Below are 25,882 nucleotides of genomic sequence, written 5' to 3' on the forward strand. Positions count from 1 at the left end.
GGCAAGCTGGTCAAGCCCAGACCCTCATTCTTGTGGTTGCATGTTGTTCAGAGTTCTCAAAGAGACAATCTGACGGAGGGATGTGTCATGTGCTTAGGTGATCGATGAGCTGGATCGCTGCCCCTACTCGCAGCTGCTCAAGTATGTGGCCACAGACGTGTCTGCCAGCTGGGGCGCCGCTCTCACAAAGAGCCTCAAGGTCCCGGCCCTGGAGTTCAAGGTGAGCTCATTTTCGGGTCTCCTGTATATCTTTGGGTCAGTCTGTTGGGGATACAAACTTTCATCTGCATAGGTTGTCTGCAGATGCACTTTACCCCTGTGTCAGCCTTCTGCTGCAGCTTGTCTGCAGACGCATCTGACCTCTTCGCAGGAAGAGACCTGCAATACCAGTAACAGCGGTATGAAAAGGACTAAATTCCATGCCTATCTAAATTGAGTGTTTGCCTTATTGCAGGTCTGGGATGTCAACAAGCCGGCAGGCAAAGAGCTGGAGGGCCCCTTTGACCTCATCCTGGCATCCAACGCAATCCACACCTGTGACAACATGGCAGGCAAGCCCCGCTTCTTGCGTGAGACCGCATATTTGAAGATGAAAAGTTTGAATACACAAGAAACCTCCCTTGCCGTGCAGCCACATCCACTGAGCGCTGCCCCGCGGCAATACCTTGGCCGGTTCTGCATATGAGCCCGTAAATATATCATGTGCAGCGGGCTTTGGACCTCCCAATGCCCGGGACTTTTTGTGTTTGAACTTCTGGATTCCAAAACTCCAACTTGAAGCTGGAGTGGGCCTGACAAACATCACATCTCAGCTGGCGCGGGCGGCTTCCTGCCAACCTTTTTAATTAACAGTGTCGTGCTTTTGAACTTATTTTTGAACTGCAGTGGGTCTGGCGAACATCACCGAGCAGCTGGCGCCCGGCGGCTTCCTGTTGGCGTACGAGGCGACTCGGCCGCTGGCAACCTTTGCCTGGGGCCTGGACAAGGTGACCTGGAACTTTACGGATGAGCGCGAGTACGGGCTCTGGATGAGTCCCCAGCGCTGGCACGCGCAGCTGGCAGCCGCCGGCCTTGACATGGTCTCCGAGCACACGTGCGTTTCCAAATATGCCACCATCATTTATATATCCTAATATAATAATCATCAAAACTATAATATCATAAAATTATAAATATCACAAAGGTTGGCTGGATTTTGTATGCACAGGCAGCATCACTCACCCTATACCATTCTCAGACCCCTCTTGAAGCTGTGCGGTCCAGTCTTTGATTCGTCGTGCATCCATCTTGCAAGCATCTTATGTGGACCTTTTCATAAAGTTATGAAGATGCCTTTTTTTTGAATGATGTTGTGATTCCAGTGCCCTGGCTCGAGTACCAAGCCAGGAGCAGGCAAGTGATGTGCGAACCCTCTTTTGCAGCACAGTGGAAATGATTGCACAATTGCTGCCATGCCGCGCAGCTGGCAACTGTCTGATTTGTCATGGTCTCCGAGCACTTGTATGCTAGTACCGTTTCATGCCATTTCCCCTTGCCTTGGGAGGGTTCCCAGGAGTATATTACAGTATATTTAAACTGCAAATGATATTGCCAGTCCTGCAGCTTGTCTGCAGAAATCTTGCAAGAACGATACTCAAAGATTGAATATGTGTTCGCAGGTGCCCTGACGCGAGCGGGTGCATGTTCCTCTACCGCAAGCCGGACCTGGCAGCCCGTAATGACGTAATCCTGAGGGCGCCACGTATCGGCGCGTCAGAGGCTGCCATGGACACCTGGCTGCATGACTACACTGACTCACTCGACAGCGTGGCTGGAGCAGAGCGTGGGATGCCCGCTCCGGGCGGCCCCAAGGAAGAGGCAACGCCTGCACCCGACGCTGTGAGTGATCCCACTTCTCCTGGTTATCACAGGGATGACTAACGGTTAGTGTAGGTCTTAATTCTGTGCAGCGCTGATGTCAGCACCATCCATCACATGTGGGCAAGGCTCACGAGGGACGGGGGTTACAAGAATGGGGTACTCAAGACCTTCCTGCCAGAGGTTGTTGGAGAAAACCAATGCCCTGAAAGCTCTGCCCTGGACCTTGGGTTTGTAAAGATTAAGGCTTGTAAGAAGATTACACCTGGCAATGCTCTTGATCCTGCATGCACTGCATGCGCCGGCTGTGTTTTTGTACTAGCATTCAACCAGATGAATTAAGAAATTCTCATACTCGAATTCTTTCTTTTGGCGCGCAGGAACCGGCGGCGGCCGGCCGGCTGTGGCTGACAGGGACGCTGCAGAGCAACGCAGGGATCCTTGGTCTCATGAAGTGCGCAAGAGCCGAGCCCCGGGGCGGTGCTCTGCGCTGTGTTATGGATGCCTCCTCCAAGTACAGCCTGCACACCGGCGACAGGTGCACACAACTACTGCTTATCTTCTGTTTAGACCACAGAGATGGGGCGTGGTAATCAAAAGAATTCCGAATATAACTGAGTCTGAGTCAGGGATGCTCTGTGCTGCGTTTTGTTGCGTTATGATCCCAATGATCCCACCTGCAGTACATAACTGCAATCATGTGAGCCATGTGCTCGGAGCAGGAGTTTTCGGGCGTCTCTGCTTTCCCCTTAAGCAAGCAGCAATTGAGTTGGTTCTGCCGATGTCACAGGCGCGGTGATGTCGGCGATGGCGATGCTGACCTGGCGCCGCTTGTCGAGCAAGCCCGCCAGCTGGACCTGACCTTCAATGTCTTTGTCGATGGCCGCCACGGCGCCTACCGCTCCATCCCCATGCCGGTACAAATTTCGACTTCGAATTTTGAACCCAGAGTACAAGATCAGAATCAATCTAGGGTATCCCACCGTACGAGTCAGCTCCCGGCCAAATTCTGAACCTCGCTGGGGAGGCTCTTTGATGTGAAGCCCTCTTGGTATGTGACGTTCTCTTGGGTGGTTGTGTTTTGCTGTTCCCCTTTCAGATTTCAGTCTGCAGTCTGCATAGAGTTGGCTGCCTAATTATCAAAGTTTCCCATGCCCTAAACTGAACGCATACCTGAATTTGAATGGTGCTGCGTGCAGGCTGACAAAGTGGACAAGCTTTCAGCAAGGGCGGGGGCACCGCAGGGCGCGCATCTGCAGGTGCAGACTTATGGAGACCTCAATTCCATGCGCTGGGTGCAGAACCTGCCTCTGCCTTCCTCTGCAGACGGCTACGTGGTCTGCGACGTTGACTACGGTGCGTTCAAAGAAAATAAATTAAATGTCCAGGATTTTCTATTTTTAAAGACCAGATTTGACCATGAGACCCCTAAACCAGAGCAGTGGTAGCAACACAACCGCGGTGACCGTGCAATCATCCCCGGCCGGTGGTTTTGTTTCAAGCGCCTGTCCGTGATTTTAGGTATCAGTTCTCAACAGCATCGCATGCGTCTGACACATGTGATTCACAGCTGAAAGTCAAAAATTAGTGTCATGCCTGCCGCGCCTTTACTGGCAAGTCATAACAAGCGGTAGCTGCTGCGCAGGCGCGCTCAACTTCCGCGACGTGATGCTTGCGTATGGGAAGCTGAGCCGAGACCTGATGGCGCATGGCAAAAACGGCCAGGGCGGGGGTGACTACATCGGCCTCGAATTCTCCGGCAAGGTGCAAAGTCCAGAGCTACTCACTGCTAGGCTCACAGATCCTGTGACTTAAATCTTGTCAAAGAGAGCTGCTGATGCTTTGCTTTTGTCGGCTTTCAAGCTTGTAAGTTACAAATCAGCCTGAACTGTTGCAACCATGCCAAGATTACTCAACAGCGCAATCTGCAACCCTCGGGTTGTCTTGTGCAGCAGCAAATTGCCATTGGAGAAGCAATGCATGCATGCGTTTACTAACCAAAGTAACAATGCAGGTCGGAGTCGGAGTCGGAGAACGCCGCGTGATGGGCGTGGGCCAGAACGCGATAGCCACTCGCCTAGCAACACGTGGCGAGCTTCTGTGGGACTACCCAGCTGACTGGACCGCTGCCCAGGCCGCGACAGTGCCCGTGGCTTACTGCACCGCATACTACTCCTTAGTCATGCGCGGCCGGCTCCTACCCGGCCAGCGCGTGCTGATACACTCCGGCAGCGGCGCCGTGGGATTGGCGGCCATCGCTATCTGCCTGCACCGCGGTTGCGAGGTGAGCAATACTGGGTCAGATCTACCAAATTTTTGTATGTGGCTAAATCAGCTGCCAGAGCGGGGCTGCAGTCTGTGCTACATGTGCTGAGCGATCCCCGCATAGCTGCATGTTTCACTTGTATAGGGAGTTAGCTTGCCACAATTTCCATGTTTTTTGCCCTTGCAATTCCTGGCTAGCTACCGTGGTTTGGTACAGCCACAGTTTCGTTGCAGACTGCACATTTGATCTTTGGTGACGGGAAAAAATATATTGGCACCAGACATCAGGGCTGAAGGGTTCCAATGACGCATGCAGGTATTTGCACTTGCATTATAATTGCACCCTTATATCACAGTTTTATCAGGTCTGAAGGGTGTGTAATGCCGCATGCAGGTGTTTGTGACGTGCGGCTCTGCAGAGAAGAAGGCATTCCTGATGGAGAGGTTCCCGGCGCTCAAGGAAGACCACATTGGCGACAGCCGCTCTACTTCCTTCGAGGCACTCGTCCTGCGCGCCACCAAGGGGGCCGGCGTTCACATGGTGCTCAACTCCCTGGCAGGCGACAAGCTGCAGGTAAGATTTCTGGCGCTTCGAATTTGATAATTGGAATTTGAAAACATGAATACTTTTGTTGAATTCAAATCTGGGTGGCTCCAGAAACTTGAAGTGTACTTGGCATTGTAGACTTTGGCAGTTGTCAGTGTCAGTGTAAGAGACAAGAATCCAGGCAATGGCGATGACCAGGCAACAAGCTTTTGCAACGCAAGCCGCATTTAGGGAGCTAACTTGAAAATTGGGGCTTGAAGATTTGAGCTAGCGAAAATTTTTACTATGGCACACACTGCCGCTGTGAGAAGACTTGTCACTGTTGCACAACGATTTTTTTTGCATGCTTCGCTTCCTGTAGGGTGTGTCAATCGCCTCATTATCAGGGGTCATAGAGTAAACACCATGAATCCTGTCTGCAGGCGAGCGTCCGGTGCATTGCTAGCTACGGCAAGCTGCTGGAGATCGGCAAGTATGACATCCTGAAGGGCACCGGACTCTCCATGCGGCCACTGCTGCGCAACATCGAGTTCCAGGGGATTGATCTCGACCGCGTTTTCAACGACGGCGAAGACCCCGCTAAGGTGACTCACTCCAGTCCAAACACGAATTCCAAACATTTAGGTTTTTGCCTGAAACCCAAAAACATATTAGCCTGCTGCTGCAAATCATTGGCTTGCCTGTTCAATGATGGCGGAGACTCAAAAGAGAAAATCCTGGAGTTTACGATGGTCCTGAGCCATAACCTGTCAAGCAAATTGGAAAAGAACAGAGGCCCTTTGCTCTGCTGTCTGCTCTTGCATTTGCACTCCAATACTGTAAACAGGTCTACAGCTGCACAGTTCCTACTCTTTCCTTTAAGATGACTAATAACAGTATTCTTTATACAAATGAAAGATATGAATAAATGTAGTCTGGATTGTTTGATTCTTTGGCAGCCCTGATGATATCTCAGAGCCAACAACGTGTGTGATGCTTTGTTCTGCACAGATGGCGGAACTGAGCGCTCTTCTGAATGAGGGCATCCGCACAGGCGAGGTGCAGCCGCTGCCATTCAAGGTCTACAAGGCGGATGATGTACCTTCCGCCTTCCGCTACATGGCCTCAGGTGCGGGCCCACTACTCATGTCACCACCTCTATTTGTTTTGTAGTCCCCAGAGATCTTTGATCTGGGTACGTCTTGATGTGGCCCAATGACAGGCCAAGACGGTCTTGAGATGACACCTCTCTTGCAAATGCACCTTGTTTTCAGAAATTCTTGCAAGTCGTGTCTGGGATAGGGATAGTGATGGCAATAGCAACAGCAAACAGCAAAATCTTTGATCAATCTTAGCAGTACTTCTTATGCTGCAGCAGAAACGTTTGCCACATGCGCTTTGCACATAAAGCCACACATGCAAGAGATCATGACGATCAGAAATGACGGGCACACTGTACGTTTTTGTCGATTATGCCAAAAAGAGTCTCCTGGCAAGTCAGGGAGAGGTAGCTCAAGCCCCTGTGTGCTTATTCCCAGGCACACACATCGGGAAGGTCCTGGTGCAACCAATCCCAGGGACAGATGAGGTGGCTCCTTCTTCAGAGCTCAGCGCGGTGCCTCAGATCAGCTTCAGGTGAGACACCGATCTTGCCCCTTATTCCTGCAAGTCTTAATCCTCCTTGCCAGAGCCTTGTCCTGACAGTGTACTTTTCTTTGATCTTGTCCGGTAGTGCTTTCCCTGCCAGCACCCAAAAGTCTGTCCAAAGACGCCCCAAATGTGTGCAGCATGAAAGCCTGTGAGTGCCGGCAGCCCTTCAGTTGTTTTATAGCGGAGGACCAGACCTTATCAGAGACTCGGACAAAACGATGCGTGAGCATCTGAGCGAACAGCGGTTCATTGCTGTAGAGACTCTTTGGAGAAAATTTTCGTGAGCGTCTCAGCAAAATTTGCTTTCTTGCTGCAGGCCCGACAGGACGTATGTGATCACCGGAGGACTGGGGGGCTTTGGCTTGGCGACGGCGACCTGGATGGCCGAAAAGGGCGCTCGCAGTTTGGTGCTGACTTCCAAGCGAGGCATGCGCACCGGCGAGCAGGCTGCCTGCGTGCAGAGACTGCGCGACAGCTTTGGCGCCAAGGTAATCGATCATCAGCTAATGAGATGTTGATGTAAAATACTCCGGTCCAGCAGAAATGGGGCCTTGGTCGGCGCAAGAAGGGAAGTTAGGGAGTGTGAATGTCATCATTTGGCTGGGGTTTTCAATATCTGCATGGGGCAAGTTCTTGAGGCGATTTGTCTAGTCTGCAGGACGTACCTTGCCTTCTGGCAGGAAAGCGTGTAAGAACAATAGTGACTGGTCTTGCAAATCCGGTCTGGGTGAGGTGTGCAAGAACAGGAGAGCCTGCAGAAGAGATCATCCAGTTGCTGCTTGACGTATCTAGTGCTAAGAACTGGGAAAATCATGCAATTGATCCTATGCATTACCTTTCCCGTGCGTGAAGCCTGAGCAATGCATGCATGCAGGTGGCGGTGTCAACCTTGGACGTGGCAAACCTTGACGAGGCGCATGCACTGATCAAGCTCGCAGACGGCCAGGCTCCTGTCGGTGGCGTTTTCCACCTCGCCATGATTCTGAGCGACCGCTTCCTGACCAACCAGGTGCAGTCATTTAAACCGCGATTACTACAGGCATCATAAAGGTCCTGGTTGCGCTCTTGGAAACTTGCACTGTCAGGAAGCCCTGGGTTGTGAGGGGAGAGCATTTGAGCTGGGTCTAGTGAATAAAACCACTTGCACTCTGGTGCGCACAGAAGTGCTTCGTTTTGTACACAGGACCTGACAAAAGGAATGCTAAGCAGGGGCAATTAGAATGCCAACTGGCGGGAAAGAAGTCTGCATGCTTCAAGTGCAAATTAGCAAGGGCACAGGGATGCTTTATGGTTTAGGCACTATGCTTGTTTGGCATGCGCTCTGGTCAGGGAACAAAGCATAAGGGATTTACTGATCAGTCTGTCTGTCTAGAATCGCAGACTGGCGAAAGCTGGCAGAAGGCGGTGGAGTGCAAGGCGCAGGGGGCGCTGCACCTGGATATGGCCTGCCAAGGGCTGACTCACCTGGAGCACTTTGTCATGTTCAGCTCCATGGTCGCGTGGGCCGGCAACGAAGGTGCGCCGCTCTTTCGAATTCAACTTCAAATTCAAACACAAATTAGGTGACGGTGGAACTTCGGCAGTATGCCTGGACAGACAGACGAAGTGGCGCCCTTTACGCTAAGCTAAAGGAGGCATGGTCATTCGCTCGTATATACTATTCAAGTATTGTTGTAAGGGTGATGCACTACACAACCCCGCTGCGGCCTGATATTTCCATACTTGACCTTAACGATAAGTGGTGGCAGGACGCATGCAGTTTGCTGGCATGGTGCTACCATAAATTCCTGAGTGTTGTGAGACTTACTCTCCTTGTGCAGTCTGGCAATCACTGCAGTCCGAAGAAAGGGGAAATTTGACACCCCGAACTTGAATTCTGCAGGCCCTATATTTGAACGGATTCTTAAATTCTGCAGGCCAGGGCAACTACGCGTGGGCAAACATGGTGGGCGAGATGCTGTGCGAGTCGCGCAGGAGAGTGGGTCTGCCAGGCCTCGCCATCTCCTGGGGCGCAGTGGCCGGTGTTGGGTACATCGAAGAGGTCCTGCGTGTGAGTCATGATCACTGCACCGGCACGTTCAATTACCTGCGTATCTAGGACCTGTCAGCACTGATCGGCTTTGCAAAATGATGACCTGATACGTGCATCGGCATGGAGTGAATCACGGTGATCTCATCCAGACAAGCAACCAGTAGGCGATTTCATGCGAGAATGTGACTTCATTGCCTGTTTCTGAAATGTGGGCGCCACTTTCCATCTGCTGGGAAACTGCAGCCTGCTGTGGGCGGAATGACAGCAAGCAATTTTGATTGTCACTTGTTGTTTCATCACTTGTGTGCTTGGAAAATCAGGGCAAGATCATCGGACGCAAGTTTGAGATTAATCCGCCGCAGCCGATCGAGGACTGCCTCGTTGCTCTGGGCAAGTACCTCTGCGGAGGGCCCGGCATCAGATCTATGATGGTACGTACACATTGCCTCTTTCCAGAATCTTAGCTGAATGCAAAGGTTTCTTTATAGCCTCCAAAGCATAAAGTTTTTATTGGAACAAGCTCAGAATTGTCAATGTGAGGTCTGCGGTTCAGATTGGATGAAATTCTTCAAAAGGAAGGCGCTAGAATGATTGTTGGCTGTAAGCTAAAATGAGTGGCTTCGTGCAGGGCTGCAATGCCACACTCAACGAGCTGTACAGCAACACCGGCAGCGACAGTGATAAGGTAAGAAATTCCCCAACACTACCTTTTTCCTATGTCTTCACTTTTGTATGTTTCCGTTCCAATACTCTGCCTGTGCGCTGACCAGTTGCCCTTTTCAAATATCATTACTGGGGGCCCTGAATTCATTTTGACCTTGAAGAGAGCTGTCCAGTGTGGCTCAGACTCCACACATGTGCATTTGGCAGGCCTTGTCTCGCGTGTATATTTGCCAGGAAAACAAAACCAGAAAAATAAATTCGGAAAAATAATCTGAAAAGCAAGTACAAAAATATAAATTGGAATTCTGGCAGGGCCTGGTGGCGTCGGTGCTGGACCTGATGGGCCTGAAGGAGGGGGAAGTTGGAGAGAACGACAGCCTGGCAGATCTGGGCCTAGATTCCCTGCAGCTGGTCGAGATCCGCTCCAAGGTCCAGACCGCCATCGGACGGCCTCTGCCGCTCGAGCAGGCATGCACTCGTAGCCCTGCATTATTATACAATTATTCCCTTCATGGAGCTGCTAATTGTGAAAAGACTTCTTGCCAAAACTGCCACCGTTGAATTGTTGCATCGTGGGTTCTGGCCTTGTGCAGTACCGCAGTACTTGCAGATGTCAGGCTTCTTAGGAGAGTGTGGGTCTTTGGGGGATGTGCAAGAGTGGGCATCAGCGTTATCCCTGCTTCCGTTGGTGTCCAAGTCAGCGCTATGCTATGTTGTTTCACTGACGGGTGAATGACTCCTTTCAATGACTGTTGCAGATCGGGACGCTGACCCTCGCGGGCCTGAGGGAGTTGGCCGAGGAGGCCGGGGAGTCGAAGACCGCGCCGGCTGAGGCGGCCGAGCCGTCGGCCGCTGAGGAGCCGCAGGAAGCTGCCGTGGCAGCTGCCTTGAAGCTTCCCGCTGATGACGCACGCCCAAGCACCCCGCCGCTAGAGAAAGAGGAGATTGCTCCGCGCACACCTGACCGCCAGAGCCTGCCCAACATTCCCCGTCCACCATCGCCGACTGCGCTGACAACTCCGGTTGTGGCCAAGCCAGTCAAGGTGCGAAACGCATGCGCAACACGCGCAATGGCTCATCTCAGCAGTGCAGCTCACCCTAGGGCAGCATGCTTGTGGTGCCAAGATCCAAAGACAGCCGATGACTGCCCATTTGCTGGCAGTAGGCATGTATTGTATTGTTCAGCTGTCATTTAGCCGACAAGACTGGCTTGCTGTTGCTGTCAAGTGCATCACAGCGGCAAGGAGAGATTTCTTCTGATTTGCTTATCCCCTGCAGGAAGTAATACACCGAAAATGAAATGCTGCGCGTCACAGGCTTGCACAATCGTCTGGGTATTTAAATTCTGGTCTTACTTCTGCAGGCGTACGACGGGAAGAGGCCGGCTCGCAGCCCATCAACGGACTCTGCCTTTGACTTAGAGATCCCGGTCCCGGCGGTTGCGCCAGAATCCGCCGCGGCAACGGCGGCCGCCGCAGCCGCCGCCGATGAGCGCCCCTGGCAGCGTGAGGCCAAGTGGGCCGTCTCAACTCTCATCGGCATTCTGTACATTGGTGGGTGTACCCCCAAACCACCCTGCGCAGGATTCTTGGAAAAATATGATAGATAATGCCTATAGCGTTCTATGGCGTGCTTGTTTCACATGTCAAAAAGTGCTGATGTCTGTGATATTGCACGCCGGATTGCCCCAAGGATCCCATGGAATTTGAGGTTTGAAGAATACCGTAGCTTGCATTACGATTCACACAGATCTAAAACTCATTTTCACATATTAGCATGCCAGCAGTTATTCCGCAGTCCCATGCTTTGCCGGCGGCGCTTGGTACAGGCCTGTTGTGGCCGCTTTCTATTTTGCAGCTATCAATTCTGCATGCATGACTAACTTTATGACGCATGGGTGTGTCACAGGATCCGTGCTCATGTCCGTGGGAGTTCCCTGCTTCGCCGCTGCCGCCGGAATCGGAGCAAAACTGGGCATCTGGGCGGCTCTGCCACTCATTCCTCTGGTCTGGTTGACGCTCGGATTCGGCCTCTGCTTTGCATGCGTGCTGACCAAGCGCAATATCGGACCTCGACTGTCCCCCCGCCATCCCATCAAAATGTTCTCCGGCGACTTTGCTCGCTGGTGGCTGGTGAGTGCTCAACTTTGAACTTCAATCTCAAAATTTAAGACCATATTCTGTTTTTTGGTGCCTTCATGCTAGCTCAAGAAGATGATCTGCAGTGCACTAGCTGTTTGGGCAATGCTGGCTGGTGCACGTCGCGCTGCCCTGTGCTGTTTCTTTCACCGCACTAAGGGCTTGCTGGATGTGTTTCAAAGACAGCATCTTGCAGTCAGGCTCTATTTGATTATTAACGGTTGTCGCAGTGGCAGCATAAGGGCTCCTAAAGGCAACGCCCCAGCTCATCTGCTTGTTATGGGTAAAGCATTGCTGTGAGGCACTGCAGCAGCTGTTGAGCTATGAATTCAAATTTGTGTTCATTGCTGCAGGTGAACAGGATGGTGGGAGTCACAACGATGATCTTTGCCGACCAGCTGCGCGGCACCGGCCTCCTCGTCTCCTGGCTGCGAGCGATGGTACAAACCGCCACCATCTGCTTTCCTGCCACTGGCATGTAGAAAACTCATGCCACCCAATCTAACTTATCTTGACGCCTTGTAGCTTTCTTTGGTTTACTACTAGCCTCAACAAGCCTGCAGCCCAGCATGCTGTGCAATGCCCCAACCGGCAGCCTGACCCAGATAGAATACCCTAACAAAAGCTTAGAATCCCTCCCTTTAGGGTTTCAGAGGTTGCTAAAAAAGATTTCGTATTCACAATTCTTTTTTTGGCCGTGTAGGGTGCGCACATTGGGGAGAACGTTGTGATTGACACCCTGGATGTGACGGACTTTGACCTGATCAGCATCGGAGACAACGTGGCGATTGGTGAAGGCGCCACCGTCATGGGCCATTACTACAAAGGCGGCTTCTTGCACTTTGACGAGGTGATGCATGCCTCACAATAACACTGAACCTTACATGCACAGTGGGAAAGTATGTGGCAGCCTTTACATGGGTCTTGTCTGCAGACGCACCTTGCCCCTGGCAGGAACAGCGTGGAATAATAACAATAATGATGACACAGAAACCATAGCCCCGGCTGGCAAAGGCTGGTATTAGTTTTAAGCACCGTGGGTCTTGCTCAGAGTAGGCGAGTTGATCAAAATGTTGATTTTTTGGAAGCGTTTGACAGCAGCTTGTCTGCAGATGTACCCTCTTGGCAGGAGAAGCATGTAGCAATAACAGTGATAACAATGATAATTCTAAATATAGTATGAACAATATCTGCTAAGGTCAGTATAAACACTAAGCACAGTCCCCACAGACGACCGGGTAAAAAAAACAAGTTCATCCAGAGGTGGGATTTTGGCAGCATTGAACTGCAGCTTGCCCATTTTTGCAGAAAAGGCCATTCGCAAGACTACCAGTACTGTTTCTAACATGATAAATGTTTGCACCTGCAGGTGGTCATTGGGGACGGGTGCCGGCTGGACCCTTTCAGTCTGGCAGGCCCGGGGCTGACTCTGCTCAAGGGAGAGCAGCTGCCGGCGCTCGCCACAAAGCCTCGCAAGGCCGCCCCTGTCAGGAAAGCAAAGGGATCGGCAGCCGCCGCGCAGCCGCCGCCGCATATGGCTGAGTCACTGACTCCCATTGAGAGCCCTGCTGTGTCAGCGACTGCCCACTCCCTGCTGCAGGCGAGTCATTAAGTCAGATTCCTCCACTCGAAATCGAGTCAAGTCAAACTCCATTAATTTGAAGCTACATTTTGACCCAGACCTGGTGCGAGGAATGGGAGTGGGGCCCTCGAGCATTGGAAAATCAAAGCACTGCAACTCCTTGCGCAGATCCAGGTTAGAGCGGTTTAGATCGCTCCATCATGAGCAATCTGCAGAGATGGCCTTCGAAAGTGGCAGGCATATGTGGCATCCTGAAGCAATCTCCTGTTATTGACCGGGTTGCGAGATTGCATTGCACCACCGACCCTGGTCACTGCACTTTCCACAGATCCAACACCGAGCAATTCATCGCAAGAAAATGGTCGATAATCACAGTTAGGAAACGGCCAACGTTCTGTGCTGCGCAGGTCGCGGGCATGTACACCATCGCCCTGGTGACGGCGCCTGCAGTCTACTCAGCGCTGTTTGTCATCGCCCGCACGATGGCGTTCCTGGGACTTCAGCTTCCCTTCATGACTTCCCCTGCCGTCTTCGCTGTCGCCGCCCTGACCGCCATGGTCTCCCCGCTCTTCATCCCCATGCTCTTCCTGGCGCTGCCGGTAAGTGACTCAGCTGTTCAGCACCATGTTGCAATGTTATCAACGGTCGTGAACTAGGGTACATCCTTTAAAGCCCATACTGGTTCAGCTCAATGTCCTCAATAATGCTGATTCGGAAGAGCAAATAGCATTTCATGGGCTCCCAGCTACCCTTGAAACAGCCATCCTAGGCACTGACCCTCTGTTGCAATCCGCAAAATGCACCACGACTACAAGTAATATAAAATTGATGCTTCAAACAAAGCCAGCACCCCGGAATATTTAAGACATTCACGACCCAGCTATAGCAAGACACTCTTGTCCGCACTGTCTCCGAATACACCAGAATCTAGACAAGTGCTCAGTTGATCTGCGTGGGAGCGGCGTCCAAAAAAAGCTCGGGCGCTCTGCCGGTAAGCGTATCCTCACAGCATCCCTGCACTCCACCCTTCCATAACCTTGAAAAATTCAAAATCAAACCTTGACAAATTCAAATTCAAAATTGTGAGCTGTTTTGCAGGCTGAGGCCGGGGCTCTGGCAGCACTCCTTCACCCGGCAACGGCGCTTCTGTTCGTGCCCCTTGTGCCGGTGGCCTATGTCATCTTCGGCGTGCTGCTGTGCGCTGCTATGGTCGCCATCAAGTGGGCCGCTCTGGGCCGTGCCAAACCTGGCACTCACAGGTGGGGTCTTCATCCCGAGTGACTCATGAATCCTGACATCACATTGACTTCCTGAAATTGCACGTTTTTGCAAAGGAAGTGTAGGATTCGTGCTGAGATCAGGGAGTACAACCTTACCATGATGTGGGTATGGTTTGGATTCTTGCGCTCTCCTCAAGCAGAAGTCACTTGCACGGGCTACATATACATGCTTGCTATGGTGGCACCGGTGCACTCCCGGTGCCCTATCCTCAGGCTTCCTGTCTCTAGACAGTTTCAGTGGTCTTTGTGCCCGCACACTGCCAGGACACTGCATGGCTTCTTCTCTGAGAAGAAAGTTATCTCTGCTGGGTGTTGCGCACGAGAACAAAGCAACAGATACTTGTATCTAAAAGCAATCACGTGATGGCTGCAGGCGGCTGTCGGAGTATGGGCTGCGTTTCTGGCTGGCCCAGAGGGCGGTCGAGATGGGCTACAAGCGTTTCGCCATCATGTGCATGTAAGTCATCCCTCCTAAAACGACAACAAATATTCTTACAATGATACGATGATTGTGATTTTTTCCATCCCCTTATGCTTAACTTTCGCTCCCCAGCAGGGCCAGTAATTCATCGCCTTATTTCCTGTCTCAGCATAAGCCAAATCGCTTTCTCAAGCACAATCCCCTCTCCTGTCAGAGAAGCCATACATGCAGCAAATCTGGCTGCTTAACTTCCCAGGCACCAAATTCGTGTCTGTCGAGGGTTTTTTTTTAAATTTGAATTTAGATTTTGAATATGATGATGGCATGCAGGGGCACGTGGGCGATCAATGTGTACCTCAGAGCCATGGGCGCCAAGATTGCAAAGGAGGTCAACATCCGCTTCGGCAACATGATGCTCACCCCAGACATGCTCGACATTGCCGAAGGGTGAGGAACGCATTATTTCATATGATGCCAGGGTTACGGGGCGTTGTGCAGGGTTTACTGCGCTGACCTTAGATATTGCTTCCGCTCTCACTGTTGCCCTGCCCTTACTTGCCAAAAAAGAAAATTGCACATGCAAAAAAGGTTCTCATGCAGGGTATAAAAGCATATAGTGCTGCAAGCTTGCATGTGCATGCGCAAGGTGCATTCTGAGTGCGACTAAACCGGTACTTGGAATCAAAATTGCAGGGTGCACATCGGTGATACGGCCAACATTTTGACTTCCATGGCGCTGGACGCAGACCGAGTCCTCGTTGGCAAGGTTGATATCGGGCAGCAGGTGCGCTTGCACCACCATAATGTTTGAACTCGAATCCAAAAATCCATCATTTGACGTTTACTGTTTGGAGTTTACTGCCCTGAACTCTAATTGCTGTACTTTGAAACCCCTGGAAATGTATACGCTCACCCTTATTTCAAGCAAAGTGCACCCCTTTTCAGCGCCCGCTTCCGCATCAAAGCCGTTTGCACCCTTGAGCTTTATGCGTCCCATTTGAACTTTTGGGTTTAAACTTGGATTTGAATTTTTTTTTCATGCAGGCCATGCTGGGATTGGCGTCCGTGCTGTGCCCGGCAACTCGGGTGGGCAAGGGAGTTGTGTTGGGAGGACAGGCCTCGGCTGAACCGGGCGCTGACCTCATGGCTCAGATGCTCTACTTTGGAACACCCGCCACTGCCCTGTTCAAGTCCCCCGTCCGCCTGGGGGTAAGCACACTTGCAGACCTATCCAGTTGCACTATGCAGCTATAACGGAGTTGTGTCCTTGTGTGAATTGCCGGCCGCACTCATTCCCTTGCTGCCTCAACAGCAAATTGTCATTGCAAATCGGCAGCTCTCGGCTGGTCCTCGATTGCAGCAATTGCCTCATATCCAGATGCCCTGTGCAAGCGGCATTGCGCTCCTTTTCCTTCAGGAGCTTGCTTTGCAGCTTGTTCAAGGTAGCTTGTCAAATTTCTACCAGTTACATGAGTGTGCTGCTTGCAAATGCACAGCTTTAGCTACGAACCGGTCCCGACATCCCAACACATAATCCATGAAATGAAAGGCCGGTGCGCCTGCACATGTACGCCGGCACTTCAAAGTCAAACTCAACTAGCTGACACAGAAAATTGTGTATCTATCTCAGGTGATGGACCCGGCGACAACCCCCGGCGAGAAGCTGCGCTTCGCGTTCGCTCCCCTGCTGCAGCCGCTGCTCGCATTCCTGATCGTCACAATTGCAGCGCATGCTGCCTCGATTCTGGCAGCGGCCGTCGCGGCTCTGGCTTATTCTCCCAACGTGGCTCTGGCGCTCGCACCGCTTGTGTACACTGCCTTTGGGGCAGGCCAGGTGACTCACCTTTTGATGGATGACTAACATTGATTATGGGCTCTGAAAGCCTGAAAAACACTAACCTGCGTAAGCTTTGGACTGTTAAAAGCTGTTGGGTAGGTTAAAGGAAGGCCAATCTCACATTGTCAGTCAAAATGTTGGTTTGCCTTTTGAGAGGGATTCTCTGTCCTCTAGAGCATTGTCCAAATTGTTTTCCTGCTGCTACAGACATTGCTCACTGCCCCCGCCTTCTCACAGCCTCCAGATTTGCTGCATATCCTGCTCAAGCATTTGGATGCGCGCTTCTGATTGAGTGTATCTGTGTGCTGCAGGTTCTGCTGATTGCTGGGTGCAAGGCCCTGCTGGTGGGCAAACTGCAGCCTGGAAGGGTGTGGAAGAAGACTGAGGCCTACAATCTGCAACGCACCCTCATGCTCATCGCCCAAATCCCCTTCAGCCACACCTTTGTAAGCATCTCTCCCTTGCGTATGCAAGTTTATGCTCTTCTTGCTTTGTGACAGTCCAAAGGGTTAAGGCTGAAAGCTCAGTCTTCTGACCCTGCTCTTTCAAAGTTGATAAGCTTGTATGAGGCAGCTGCACAGAACTTGATGAGTGTCCAGGAATCCGTTCTCAGATAAGGTGCTGATTAGTATTTTTTGTGGATATTGCAGGCTGAGGCAGTCAGGGGCTCGTTCTGGTATAATGTCTCTGGCCGCATCTGGGGCATGACTGTTGGGAAAGAGGTGTTTGCAGACACATGGTAAGCCGCCAGCAGCCTTTTAAATATTTCTTGTCTCACACTTGCTTTGACGTAATTTTTTGGGTTTCCTGAACAGTTAGAGCCCCTGTATGGTACTTTGCTTTGCCACTATGCATGCTCTTGACAAAATCAAATGTGCTTTCAAACGTCTCTGGTTACGTCTTGTCATGTGTACGCTGCGCGTTCAGCAACACTTTTTGCATTACACTAGGCATGCATGCGCCTCTCTTACTTGGAGGGTCAGTACTGCTTTACTCACGATGACTAACCCACACTGTTCTTCTGTGCGCGCAGCATGGCGCACAATGATTTTGACCTGCCTCTGGTCGAGGACGGAGTCATTCTGGGCCGCAATGCGATTGTATTCTGCCACCTGGGAACATATCGCAAGGACGGGCAGCTCATAATCCACCAGGACAATTCAAAGTTCGGCAAGGACAGCATAATCGGAGCACGCTGCGCCACGCTGCCGGGTTATGACCTGCCCGCCAGCGAGGTGCTCGCTCCCCTGCAACTCGGCAGCGCCGGTCTGTAGGGAGGAAGTTGAATTCTTTCGAATTTGAATGCTTTCAAAATTATATCCAAGATTGCAGTTCAATGAGCTTTGTGAGCTTGCGGAGAACACTTCCCTGCAGGCTGGTGTGTGGAAGTGGGCAATGTCTCCAAGTGAATGAGGGTTGAATGAAAGGAAAGCTTATGAGAAACTGGCTCCACGAGAGTGCACTCTAGTGGGCTTGCATGCACCACTTAGGTCAATGACTCTCTTTTGAAGTATGCATGGCTCACGAAGCACAGCAGCCTTCCTGAGTTCTGGAGATTTGAAATTCTTTACCCGTGTACCATCGTCTCATAGCCATGCCAGGCAGTGCCTTGAATGCCTTTTACTTCGGAAAATGTGTCTGCGCGTACAGCTGGCATTTTGAGGCCGCGTGTGTGTGCAGCACAGAGGCTTTTGGAATTGCATTCAAATGCATTCGTTTCGTGAGAGTTATGTTTGATGTCAGAATATCTTTCCTGCTGCCAAACGCAGCCTTTCGGTGCATTGTACATTGCATTCAGTGATGGATGCAGAACGCTCAGCAACGATCCAGTCTGATTGAACAGAGTGTTGTGTACATCCTGAATCTAAGCCTAGATTCCCAGTTATTTACTAGGACCATTTTTTTCCTTTCTTAGTACTAGTGTATTCATACACAATGTAATCATGCAGACAGAACCTTCCAATTCAGAACTTGGGAGACTATCTAATCCCTTCTTCTCAATCGAGTCAGTGGCATGCACTGTTCTGTGCTAAGTCTGACTCGTGCAGTTGGCAAGAATCACTTGAGGCTTGGATTGCTCTATGCTATTGTACTCTAAATGGTGACACTCAGCAAAATTCAGCCTCATGCTCAGAGGGTTTGCGCACCGCAGGGTCTGGTCCTCTCGTGTCATCTGACGGGTTCATTATCGGGAAAGAAGCTTTCATAATTATTTTGTGCATTTCTTGCAGTCCTTTACAGTGCAGCCTACACTTTTAATGCAGCGTCCGACCAGGCGATTAAGGTCGACATCCTGATCCTGAGTCGTGAAGTGCCACAGCGCAAGCCGGCGTCTAAACGAACGTGAGCGCCCCTTCTACCGATAATTCTTCCTCATTTAAGCTAACTGGATGAGGATTAATGTGTTGAATTACCTTGTTTCTCTGCTGACGTTCCTCCGAGGGCAGGGTTGTTAACCCTCGTAGATGCATCATGTCACCACTGCACCCCAAGGCACAAGTCAGTGAAATGTAGGTCACAGCCCGATCGCAATTGCTTTCTTGCTATACAATTGTGCTGTCGACATCAAATGGATTGAAGCGCGGGTCAAGGGGTCGGCTGCTGCCACAGGCATCACGTCGGGAGCCTTTCGCTGGAGTTCGATCGGGGCATCGCTGCAGGGATGTTCAATACAAGCATGCGCGTGATAGGGGCCAGTGAGATCATGATGATCCCCCATCTCACGCTACTGATCACTATCGTGCGTTTCGGTGTCCTTGCCGTGGCTGCAGCTGCTCTGGTAGCTGCAGCTGGCCTGGCTGCCATGAAGGCTTATTCTGAGCTGCGCAGGTTCATCGTGCTCTTCAGGTACACTCTCTGAACCTAATCTCAGCCTTTTTTGGTTCCCCAAGGAGCAGCAAGAAGACAGTGAGCTTTTGTCATCTCTGCCGCATACCCGAGCAGCACCTACCGCAAGCACAATCCACCGAGATAGTCTTATCAGCTAACAGCGCACCCAGTATAGCAAGATTTCGAGGCCATGTATCCGTGCTGCCTGCCATTGCCTCGAAGATTAAAGCTGCCTTGACAATACACAAATTTCAACAGGACCACCACATGAGCCGCAGAGCGCATGTGACAGGGCGTGTCTGATCGGGTACTTGCTGACTAGCACAAACGAGAGATAACTTGCCAAGTGGGTGCCACTAAAACCATGCTTGGTACAGAGCGGCTTCAGAAGCTTCAATGAGGAGAAGCTGCTCCTGGCAGGAGGTCGGTCGTGGGGCAGGTTGATCTTAGGAACATGGTGACTGTTCAGCAGAGTGAAAATCTGCTGAAAATTGTGCATCGTTGATCGGGTCTTGCTTGGATCTGGCCAGTCCATCAAGGGGTAGGACATGTGGCAGCCGTCACCTGCAGCTTGTCGGCAGACGCACCTTGCCGCTAGCAGGAACCGCGTTTATTACCTTTGAAAGAAGTTATATCTGCTGAGTAGCTGCTGTGTCAGTCATTACCAACCCATTGAGTGCTGCAGGATTCCACACCCACCAGAGGAAGCTATCCTCTTGGGGTCGGCGCTGGCGGTTCAGCGGCCAGACCACCACAGGTCACTGCGCGCGTGGGCCAAGCAGCTTGGAGGCATCTACGCAATCCGCATCGCAGGCTTCCACGTGAGCGCCCAATTAAACCGAAGGGGCATTTGACCGTTTGAGTCTTTTAAACAGTCTCTGGAGGTCACTGGAAGCCTCTGAAGGCCACCGCCCCAGGTGGCCGGATATTCCTGGCCTAAAAAATCTCTGTGCGGCTCTTGAAAACGCGAAACAGCACCATGAGTAATCCCAACTGGCAGTTCGAGCACGCCTGTAGCTCAGCATCATTACGCTTGCTCCATTGGACCCTGAGTCGAGTGCACTGTTGCAACATACATCATTGAGTCTCAGGGCAGCTCTTGATGGGTGTTTATGCTTGTTGATCTGAGGGGAGTGTTGGGGGAGGAGTCAGGACCGCAAATCTCCTGCCTCACTGACTGACACACGATCATCTGCATGCATGCGCACATGCCTCAAATCACATTAGCGGAGAGTTTGACAGGGGTCCTTGGAAATGTTAGGCCAGCCCCTGATTAGGGCAGGGGTGGGCGGGGCTTGCGCACCTGCTCGCTGCCGCGCTAGTAGCTGAAACTTTGGGGCATCCCTGAAACTCCCAAAACGGGCATGCAGGTCTTTTGCTGAATCTGGCCTCCAAGTGGTTTGCCTAAAAAGTCTGATGATGCCCCTCAGTAGCTTCGTGGTCTTGCCCTGACATCACTTTGCCACAATTGAACTTTTCCCAGGGCTGCCCTTGCCCCTAGCCTAGCTGAGCCCTGAACCAATTTGGCCAATCCCTTGGGGCTGTTGGGGGCTGTCAAAACGCTGTGTCAGTGTGTGCTGGTGTCACCTGTGCAGATGGTGGTGGTGGTGGACGCTGAGCTGGCGAGCCAGGTGCTGGGAAATGGGGAGGGCCTGTGCAAGGCGCTGGAGCCGGACCTGTCTGACAAGCTGATGAGTCACAGCGGCCACCGCACCATGTTCTCTGCCGACACCAACTCGCCCTACTGGCGGCTGATTCGCAAGGGCGCCGCGCCAGCCTTCATCTCCAAAAACATCAAGTGTGGCTCCTGACATATTTAAAATACACAGGCATTGCAGGCATCTTGACTTTTTTGAATCCCTCAAAGAGTGCTTGTTTAGGCTCCCCTTGGGGATTTCCAAGCCATCAAGTGCCGGATGATTTCCAGCCAATAAAATTGTTCCCCTCACTCTTTAAATAAATACAGGGCAGGAGTCTGAGCTGCAGCTTGAGTCACAGGTGTGTCACACCTTAGCTGAGCTTCATGTATTACTGACTGGATTGTGTGATTGTTTCTCTTGTCTGCAGCATTCCTACAAGGCCTTGTCTCTGCGCAGGAATGGTTTCCCGGATGTGGTGAAGATTCTGGACCAGGTCGTGGCGAAATTTATGGCGCTGCCCCCTGGGGAGGAGGTGGATGTTAATAATGTAGCGCTGCGGCTGGCGATGGACATCACCGGCATGGTCGGCTTTGCCAAGGACTTCGGCACCACGCGCTCCTTCAGTGATGCCGGCACCGACGAACTCTTCTTCATCCTGCGGTCCAGTGCGCCCCTCGTTCTTGATTTCGAATTTAAATCTTTGAAATTCTCGATTTCAAGTTTCAAAAATTTAACTCAAATATTGACCCCTGACATGCATGCCTGCCGCTGGTGCCTGCATCTGGACCAGGGCACAATGAATGCCCATATCTTCAGATCTTTTGCTGTTTCTGCTCTTGAGTGTGTCGCCATGCATAAGCGAGTTGCGACTGCCCTATCACCATGCAATCCTTGCACGCAGTCTCTGAGAAGGAGGTGATTATTGGGCTGTTGAAGAGATGTGCTATGGATGGAGGCATTATAATACTGCAATGACAGAGCCGGGACAAATCCATGCTACTTTGAACAAGTCCCTTCAGCATGGCCACCTGGTGCGGTTGATCTTGTGCTACAATATCTAATATTTTGAGCTCTAATGCTCTAATCTGTATGGCCCCGGCTGGCGGGGGGCGGTACAGATACTGAGCGCTGCACCCAGGGTAGATAGGGTCTTGCTTGGATCTGGCAAGTCATAAAGGGGTGGGTTTGCGGCAGCCTTCAACTGCAGCTTTGGCAGAAGCACCTTGGCAGGTAAAAGCGTGTAATAATGATGAAAACCATTGGCGCGCAGCGGTCCGGGAGCTGTACTGCGGGGCGACAAACCCGGCACGTCACCTGATGCTATGGCTGCCGGAGGTTCGCCGCGCGCCGAGCCTCTTCAGAGCCTTCCGCGCGCGCATGATGCAGCTTCTGCACGAGGTAACGCCCTATGACCCATGACCTGCCTTGCTCTGGAGGCCCCTTAGAAGAAGGTCTTGTGCTGGAGAGAGCACAAGACTTCTTAGGGGCCGATGACAACAGCTCCGCCGCAAGAGGGACCTAATTTGCTGACGGTGCAACAGAAAAAATCGGAAAGAAGAAAAAGAGAACGCATGTTGGCTGCTACACATGGTAGCCTTGCAGTGTCCATGCCTTTCAGTCAAATAGGCTGCATGATGGTACAGCTGCTCCTTTCTAAGCCTCTTTGACATGGGGCGGCGCATTTGGTGATGCCCTCAAGTGATGTAGCATGGAGACTCAACCAGAAGCGCCTCCCCTGTTGACCAGGCTGGGCGCATGCAGGGCTGTATGCATGCCACAGGATCTCTGTCAGGCAGACATGCAAGCAGCATTGCAGATGACATAGTATTGACCTCTGCAAGATAGTTGTCCAGTTTTAGGCGAGGACTGAAGGCCCAACTTGTGAAGTATCACAGCAGAAAGTATCATCGACAAGTGCGTGGGCAGGGGCAGCATCCACGCCAAGTAGTGTAACACAGATTTTGGTTAAGAGGTATATGTCACAAAGCTTATTACTTCATCACTGACTCCTAGTCCATGCATGCATCAGGTGAAAGCGCGGGGGGAGCCGAAGGACGAGGATGTCAGCATCGCAGCGCACCTGCTGCGGCTGCGCGACCCGGCGACAGGGAAGCCTCTGCCGGACAAGCTCGTGGCGGGCGAGTTCGGGGTCTTCTTCGTGGCAGGCATCGAGAGCGCCGGGAATGCCATATCATGGACGCTGTGCGTGCTCCAATCCCCTTTCGCCTGGTGCTGGAAATCAAATGCAACAAGATCTGATGGTCTTCCCTTGAACGGTTCTTCCCTTGAACGAGTCATCACAAAATGGATGAGTCCGTGACGGTCAGAAATTTGAGAGGAGAAGGATGGATACACCAACGAGAGAACACCCACATGTGTTCTAGACTGCTTGCATGCTAAGGTAGGATCAAACAGTTGTTCTGCCGGAGGTGGCATGACAGGTTTGACGCCATCTGCGCAGGCTCAAATCTCTTCAGGCAACTGCCGCCACTGCAGGGGGACCTTCTTCTCGCATACAGCTGATTTTCAGAGTTTCACTGAAAGAAAGGTGTAATGCAGTTCTGTTGCTGATGTGCAATGTGCGCGCAGGTATCTGCTGTGGCAGCACCCGGAGGCAGAGCGGAAGCTGGCACAGGAGCTGGATGCAGCCGGCCTGCTGGTCACCCCCGAGCGGCCGCACCCGCGGCCGATGGAATATGCGGATCTGGGGCAGCTTACATATCTCTCCTGGGTCTGCAAGGTGCGCACCAAACTGTGCTCACTCTTGCTGCAAATTGTGATCAGCCACAATGAGAAGTTGTCGTTGGGATGGTGTCTGAATCCGTGCTGTCAGCATACACTGAACAGGTGGTCTTCCGGATATCTTTTGGTGAAGTTGAAGGGTGTAGGCGTGCGCGAAAGTCCCTGTCTGTCCGGCCTATTCGCACGCACATCTGCAGAGAACGTCACTTCATTCCCACCCATGCTTGTGAGTTGTGGGCTCCTTGCAAGCCTCTATAGCTATGCTATAGCCCCTAACCCCTTGGGCTTGATATTAGGGTCAAGCGTTCTTGAGGCAGTCCCCGTCACTCTGTCAAGTTTCTCACACTGAAAAAGGCTTGACAAAACAGCAGCAGGCGATACGCGTGTGGTGGCATTACTGTACCCTTTGGTGCAGTGTGAAGGGGGCTGTTTGCTGTCATTCTAGCAGGTTCTGAACTTGTCCTCAAGGAATTCCCATGCCTGGCAATACATGTTGGTCTGGCATATTTCTGACACTGCGCATGCTTCGAAAAAATGGACAGGTGAAGGAAAATCACAGGCCCCGCGATACATGTTGGCCTAGCAAATCTCTGACCCAGAGTCTGCGCAATGAAAACTGCAGGAGGCGATGCGGGTGCGGCCGGTGTCGAGCACCGGTACGACGCGCTATGCAAAGAGGGACATGTGGCTGGGGGGTTACTACGTGCCAAAGGGCAGCCTCCTGAACGTTCCCTTTGACGCAGTCCACCATTTCCCCGGCAACTGGCCCCAGGACACCGACGCCTTTATCCCGGTGCGCCCACCCTTGCACATTTTCACATGTCCCTGGACACCCATTGACATTGATTTGATGTAAGTGATCCTTCAATTTTTTGCATCCCAAAACATACCAGTCCATAAAACACCGAAGCATTGAGTGCCTCATATCTGTGTTTTCGGAGTGGATGCATTGGTCGAGAGTATTTTACCGGCATTGATATTGCACTATTTCCCTGATGTGGCAGTGCGTGAAGGTGATTCGATGGTAATCAGGGATGATTGGGGTTTTCCTGGCACGTTGCAGCGAAATGGACTGCAACACACTCCGCCAGCTATGCCTGTGTTTCCCTTGATTTTTATCGGGCCACCAAGAGCGTGCAACCCTTTCTAAGTTCAAAATCAAATAAAAAGGAGCCTTGTATGCCATGAGAGCGCTGTGCTGCAGGAGAGGTGGGCGGTGCCCTCCGCTGAGCTGGCAGCCTCCAAGGACATTCCAATCGCATCGGCTGCGCTCAGGGCTCCGGTGGCGCCCGGCTCCCCCGGGTCGGAGGCGGCCAAGGACGCCGCTGCCACCGGCCCCAAGCGCTTCCTGCCCTTCAGCACCGGGCCCAGACAGTGCGCCCCGTGCCCTTTTCCGTCCTTCCGTCGTTGTGTTACAGCGTCTGTTCGCAGGTGATCTGTGTTGGACCAGGAACAATCCTTCTATTTGTGGGTATGCAACCCACCGAGCATGCTTGTGAGGACATCTTTGGATCATGTAATATTTTGACATTTATGAGGCAGCGCAAGCTCACTTGTGATCACTTCCTACTCCAGAGGAGCGGCCTGGAGGAGCAAGCAGGCTACTTCTGGGCTAGGGAAGATCACATCTGGGCTTTTGGGTTGCACGCAATGAAGTTGGTCATTTAAAAGAGCACTCGTCAAACTCCAGCCGTGCTGGACATTCTTGAAACGATCGCTGGATCGGACGTGTTTATCGCAGGTGCATCGGGCAGTCGCTGGCGCGCATAATGCACGACACGACGGTGGCACGGCTGGTGGCGCACTTCACGTTTGAACTGGCGCCGCGCATGGGCGGCCCGGCCGGCGTCGACGCGCGCGAAATCAACCGGCTCACGCTGCAGCCCGGGGGCGGCATGTGGATGCGCCTGCGGCCGCGCATTGATGTGGCCGCTGATGTGGCGGTCGCCGGATGACGTGATCATGATGTCATCGCGTGATCATTTCATGGTGGTTGAAGTGGCGTCGGGGGCTACATTTATGGCGGCTGGTCTGGATGCGCCTCAAGCTGTGCGCTGACATGGTGATGTGGCAGATGCAGGATGATATGTTTATGTGATCTTGAAATGATCATGTGATCATGTCATGACGGTTGGTTTGGAAAGGGGTAAAGAGATGTGCAACAGAGGTGGCGGGTGATGTGGCACCATGTGCATCGAGATGGTGATGAAGGCAGAATTGCTGTACAGGGCCTCTGAAGCACAACTCAACATTTGTATTGGGAGACCCGCAAATTAGGAATGTGGATGCAGTCAAATGTGGATCTGGTTAGTGGGGCCTCACGTTGGTTCAAAGCAGATCAGCGCATGCATGCAGAAATGGACATGTTGATAAATGATCCGCTGACTGCAGTTGCAGCATTTGAAGATGCCAGAGCAGAA

General features: G+C 52.0%; 1 protein-coding gene across 1 annotated transcript in view; it reads left to right on the forward strand.

Annotated features, from left to right (window-relative positions):
• COCSUDRAFT_58178 (hypothetical protein) overlaps positions 1–25,417 on the forward strand; it is a gene marked incomplete at both ends in the record, with an annotated part of 40,513 nt that extends 15,096 nt beyond the window's left edge. Inside the window, 47 exons of the mRNA XM_005644428.1 lie at positions 98–220; positions 455–569; positions 886–1,093; positions 1,659–1,878; positions 2,238–2,395; positions 2,648–2,774; positions 3,057–3,213; positions 3,503–3,621; positions 3,872–4,141; positions 4,517–4,696; positions 5,092–5,253; positions 5,660–5,777; positions 6,187–6,283; positions 6,615–6,786; positions 7,173–7,307; positions 7,679–7,814; positions 8,215–8,348; positions 8,651–8,761; positions 8,959–9,015; positions 9,306–9,422; positions 9,752–10,036; positions 10,357–10,546; positions 10,902–11,125; positions 11,485–11,571; positions 11,835–11,981; positions 12,501–12,701; positions 13,121–13,312; positions 13,812–13,972; positions 14,367–14,444; positions 14,745–14,861; positions 15,108–15,198; positions 15,459–15,623; positions 16,045–16,248; positions 16,563–16,697; positions 16,902–16,990; positions 17,285–17,517; positions 18,483–18,594; positions 18,862–19,098; positions 19,766–19,901; positions 20,676–20,878; positions 21,177–21,385; positions 21,991–22,118; positions 22,750–22,922; positions 23,310–23,460; positions 24,085–24,255; positions 24,667–24,836; positions 25,204–25,417. Coding sequence (XP_005644485.1) covers positions 98–220; positions 455–569; positions 886–1,093; positions 1,659–1,878; positions 2,238–2,395; positions 2,648–2,774; positions 3,057–3,213; positions 3,503–3,621; positions 3,872–4,141; positions 4,517–4,696; positions 5,092–5,253; positions 5,660–5,777; positions 6,187–6,283; positions 6,615–6,786; positions 7,173–7,307; positions 7,679–7,814; positions 8,215–8,348; positions 8,651–8,761; positions 8,959–9,015; positions 9,306–9,422; positions 9,752–10,036; positions 10,357–10,546; positions 10,902–11,125; positions 11,485–11,571; positions 11,835–11,981; positions 12,501–12,701; positions 13,121–13,312; positions 13,812–13,972; positions 14,367–14,444; positions 14,745–14,861; positions 15,108–15,198; positions 15,459–15,623; positions 16,045–16,248; positions 16,563–16,697; positions 16,902–16,990; positions 17,285–17,517; positions 18,483–18,594; positions 18,862–19,098; positions 19,766–19,901; positions 20,676–20,878; positions 21,177–21,385; positions 21,991–22,118; positions 22,750–22,922; positions 23,310–23,460; positions 24,085–24,255; positions 24,667–24,836; positions 25,204–25,417 — 7,419 coding nt within the window. The remainder of the gene's footprint in view (positions 1–97; positions 221–454; positions 570–885; positions 1,094–1,658; positions 1,879–2,237; positions 2,396–2,647; positions 2,775–3,056; positions 3,214–3,502; positions 3,622–3,871; positions 4,142–4,516; positions 4,697–5,091; positions 5,254–5,659; positions 5,778–6,186; positions 6,284–6,614; positions 6,787–7,172; positions 7,308–7,678; positions 7,815–8,214; positions 8,349–8,650; positions 8,762–8,958; positions 9,016–9,305; positions 9,423–9,751; positions 10,037–10,356; positions 10,547–10,901; positions 11,126–11,484; positions 11,572–11,834; positions 11,982–12,500; positions 12,702–13,120; positions 13,313–13,811; positions 13,973–14,366; positions 14,445–14,744; positions 14,862–15,107; positions 15,199–15,458; positions 15,624–16,044; positions 16,249–16,562; positions 16,698–16,901; positions 16,991–17,284; positions 17,518–18,482; positions 18,595–18,861; positions 19,099–19,765; positions 19,902–20,675; positions 20,879–21,176; positions 21,386–21,990; positions 22,119–22,749; positions 22,923–23,309; positions 23,461–24,084; positions 24,256–24,666; positions 24,837–25,203) is intronic.
• Positions 25,418–25,882: the final 465 nt, after the last annotated feature.

This window comes from Coccomyxa subellipsoidea, assembly GCF_000258705.1.
Source record: "Coccomyxa subellipsoidea C-169, whole genome shotgun sequence".
Classification (NCBI taxonomy): Eukaryota; Viridiplantae; Chlorophyta; class Trebouxiophyceae; family Coccomyxaceae; genus Coccomyxa; species Coccomyxa subellipsoidea.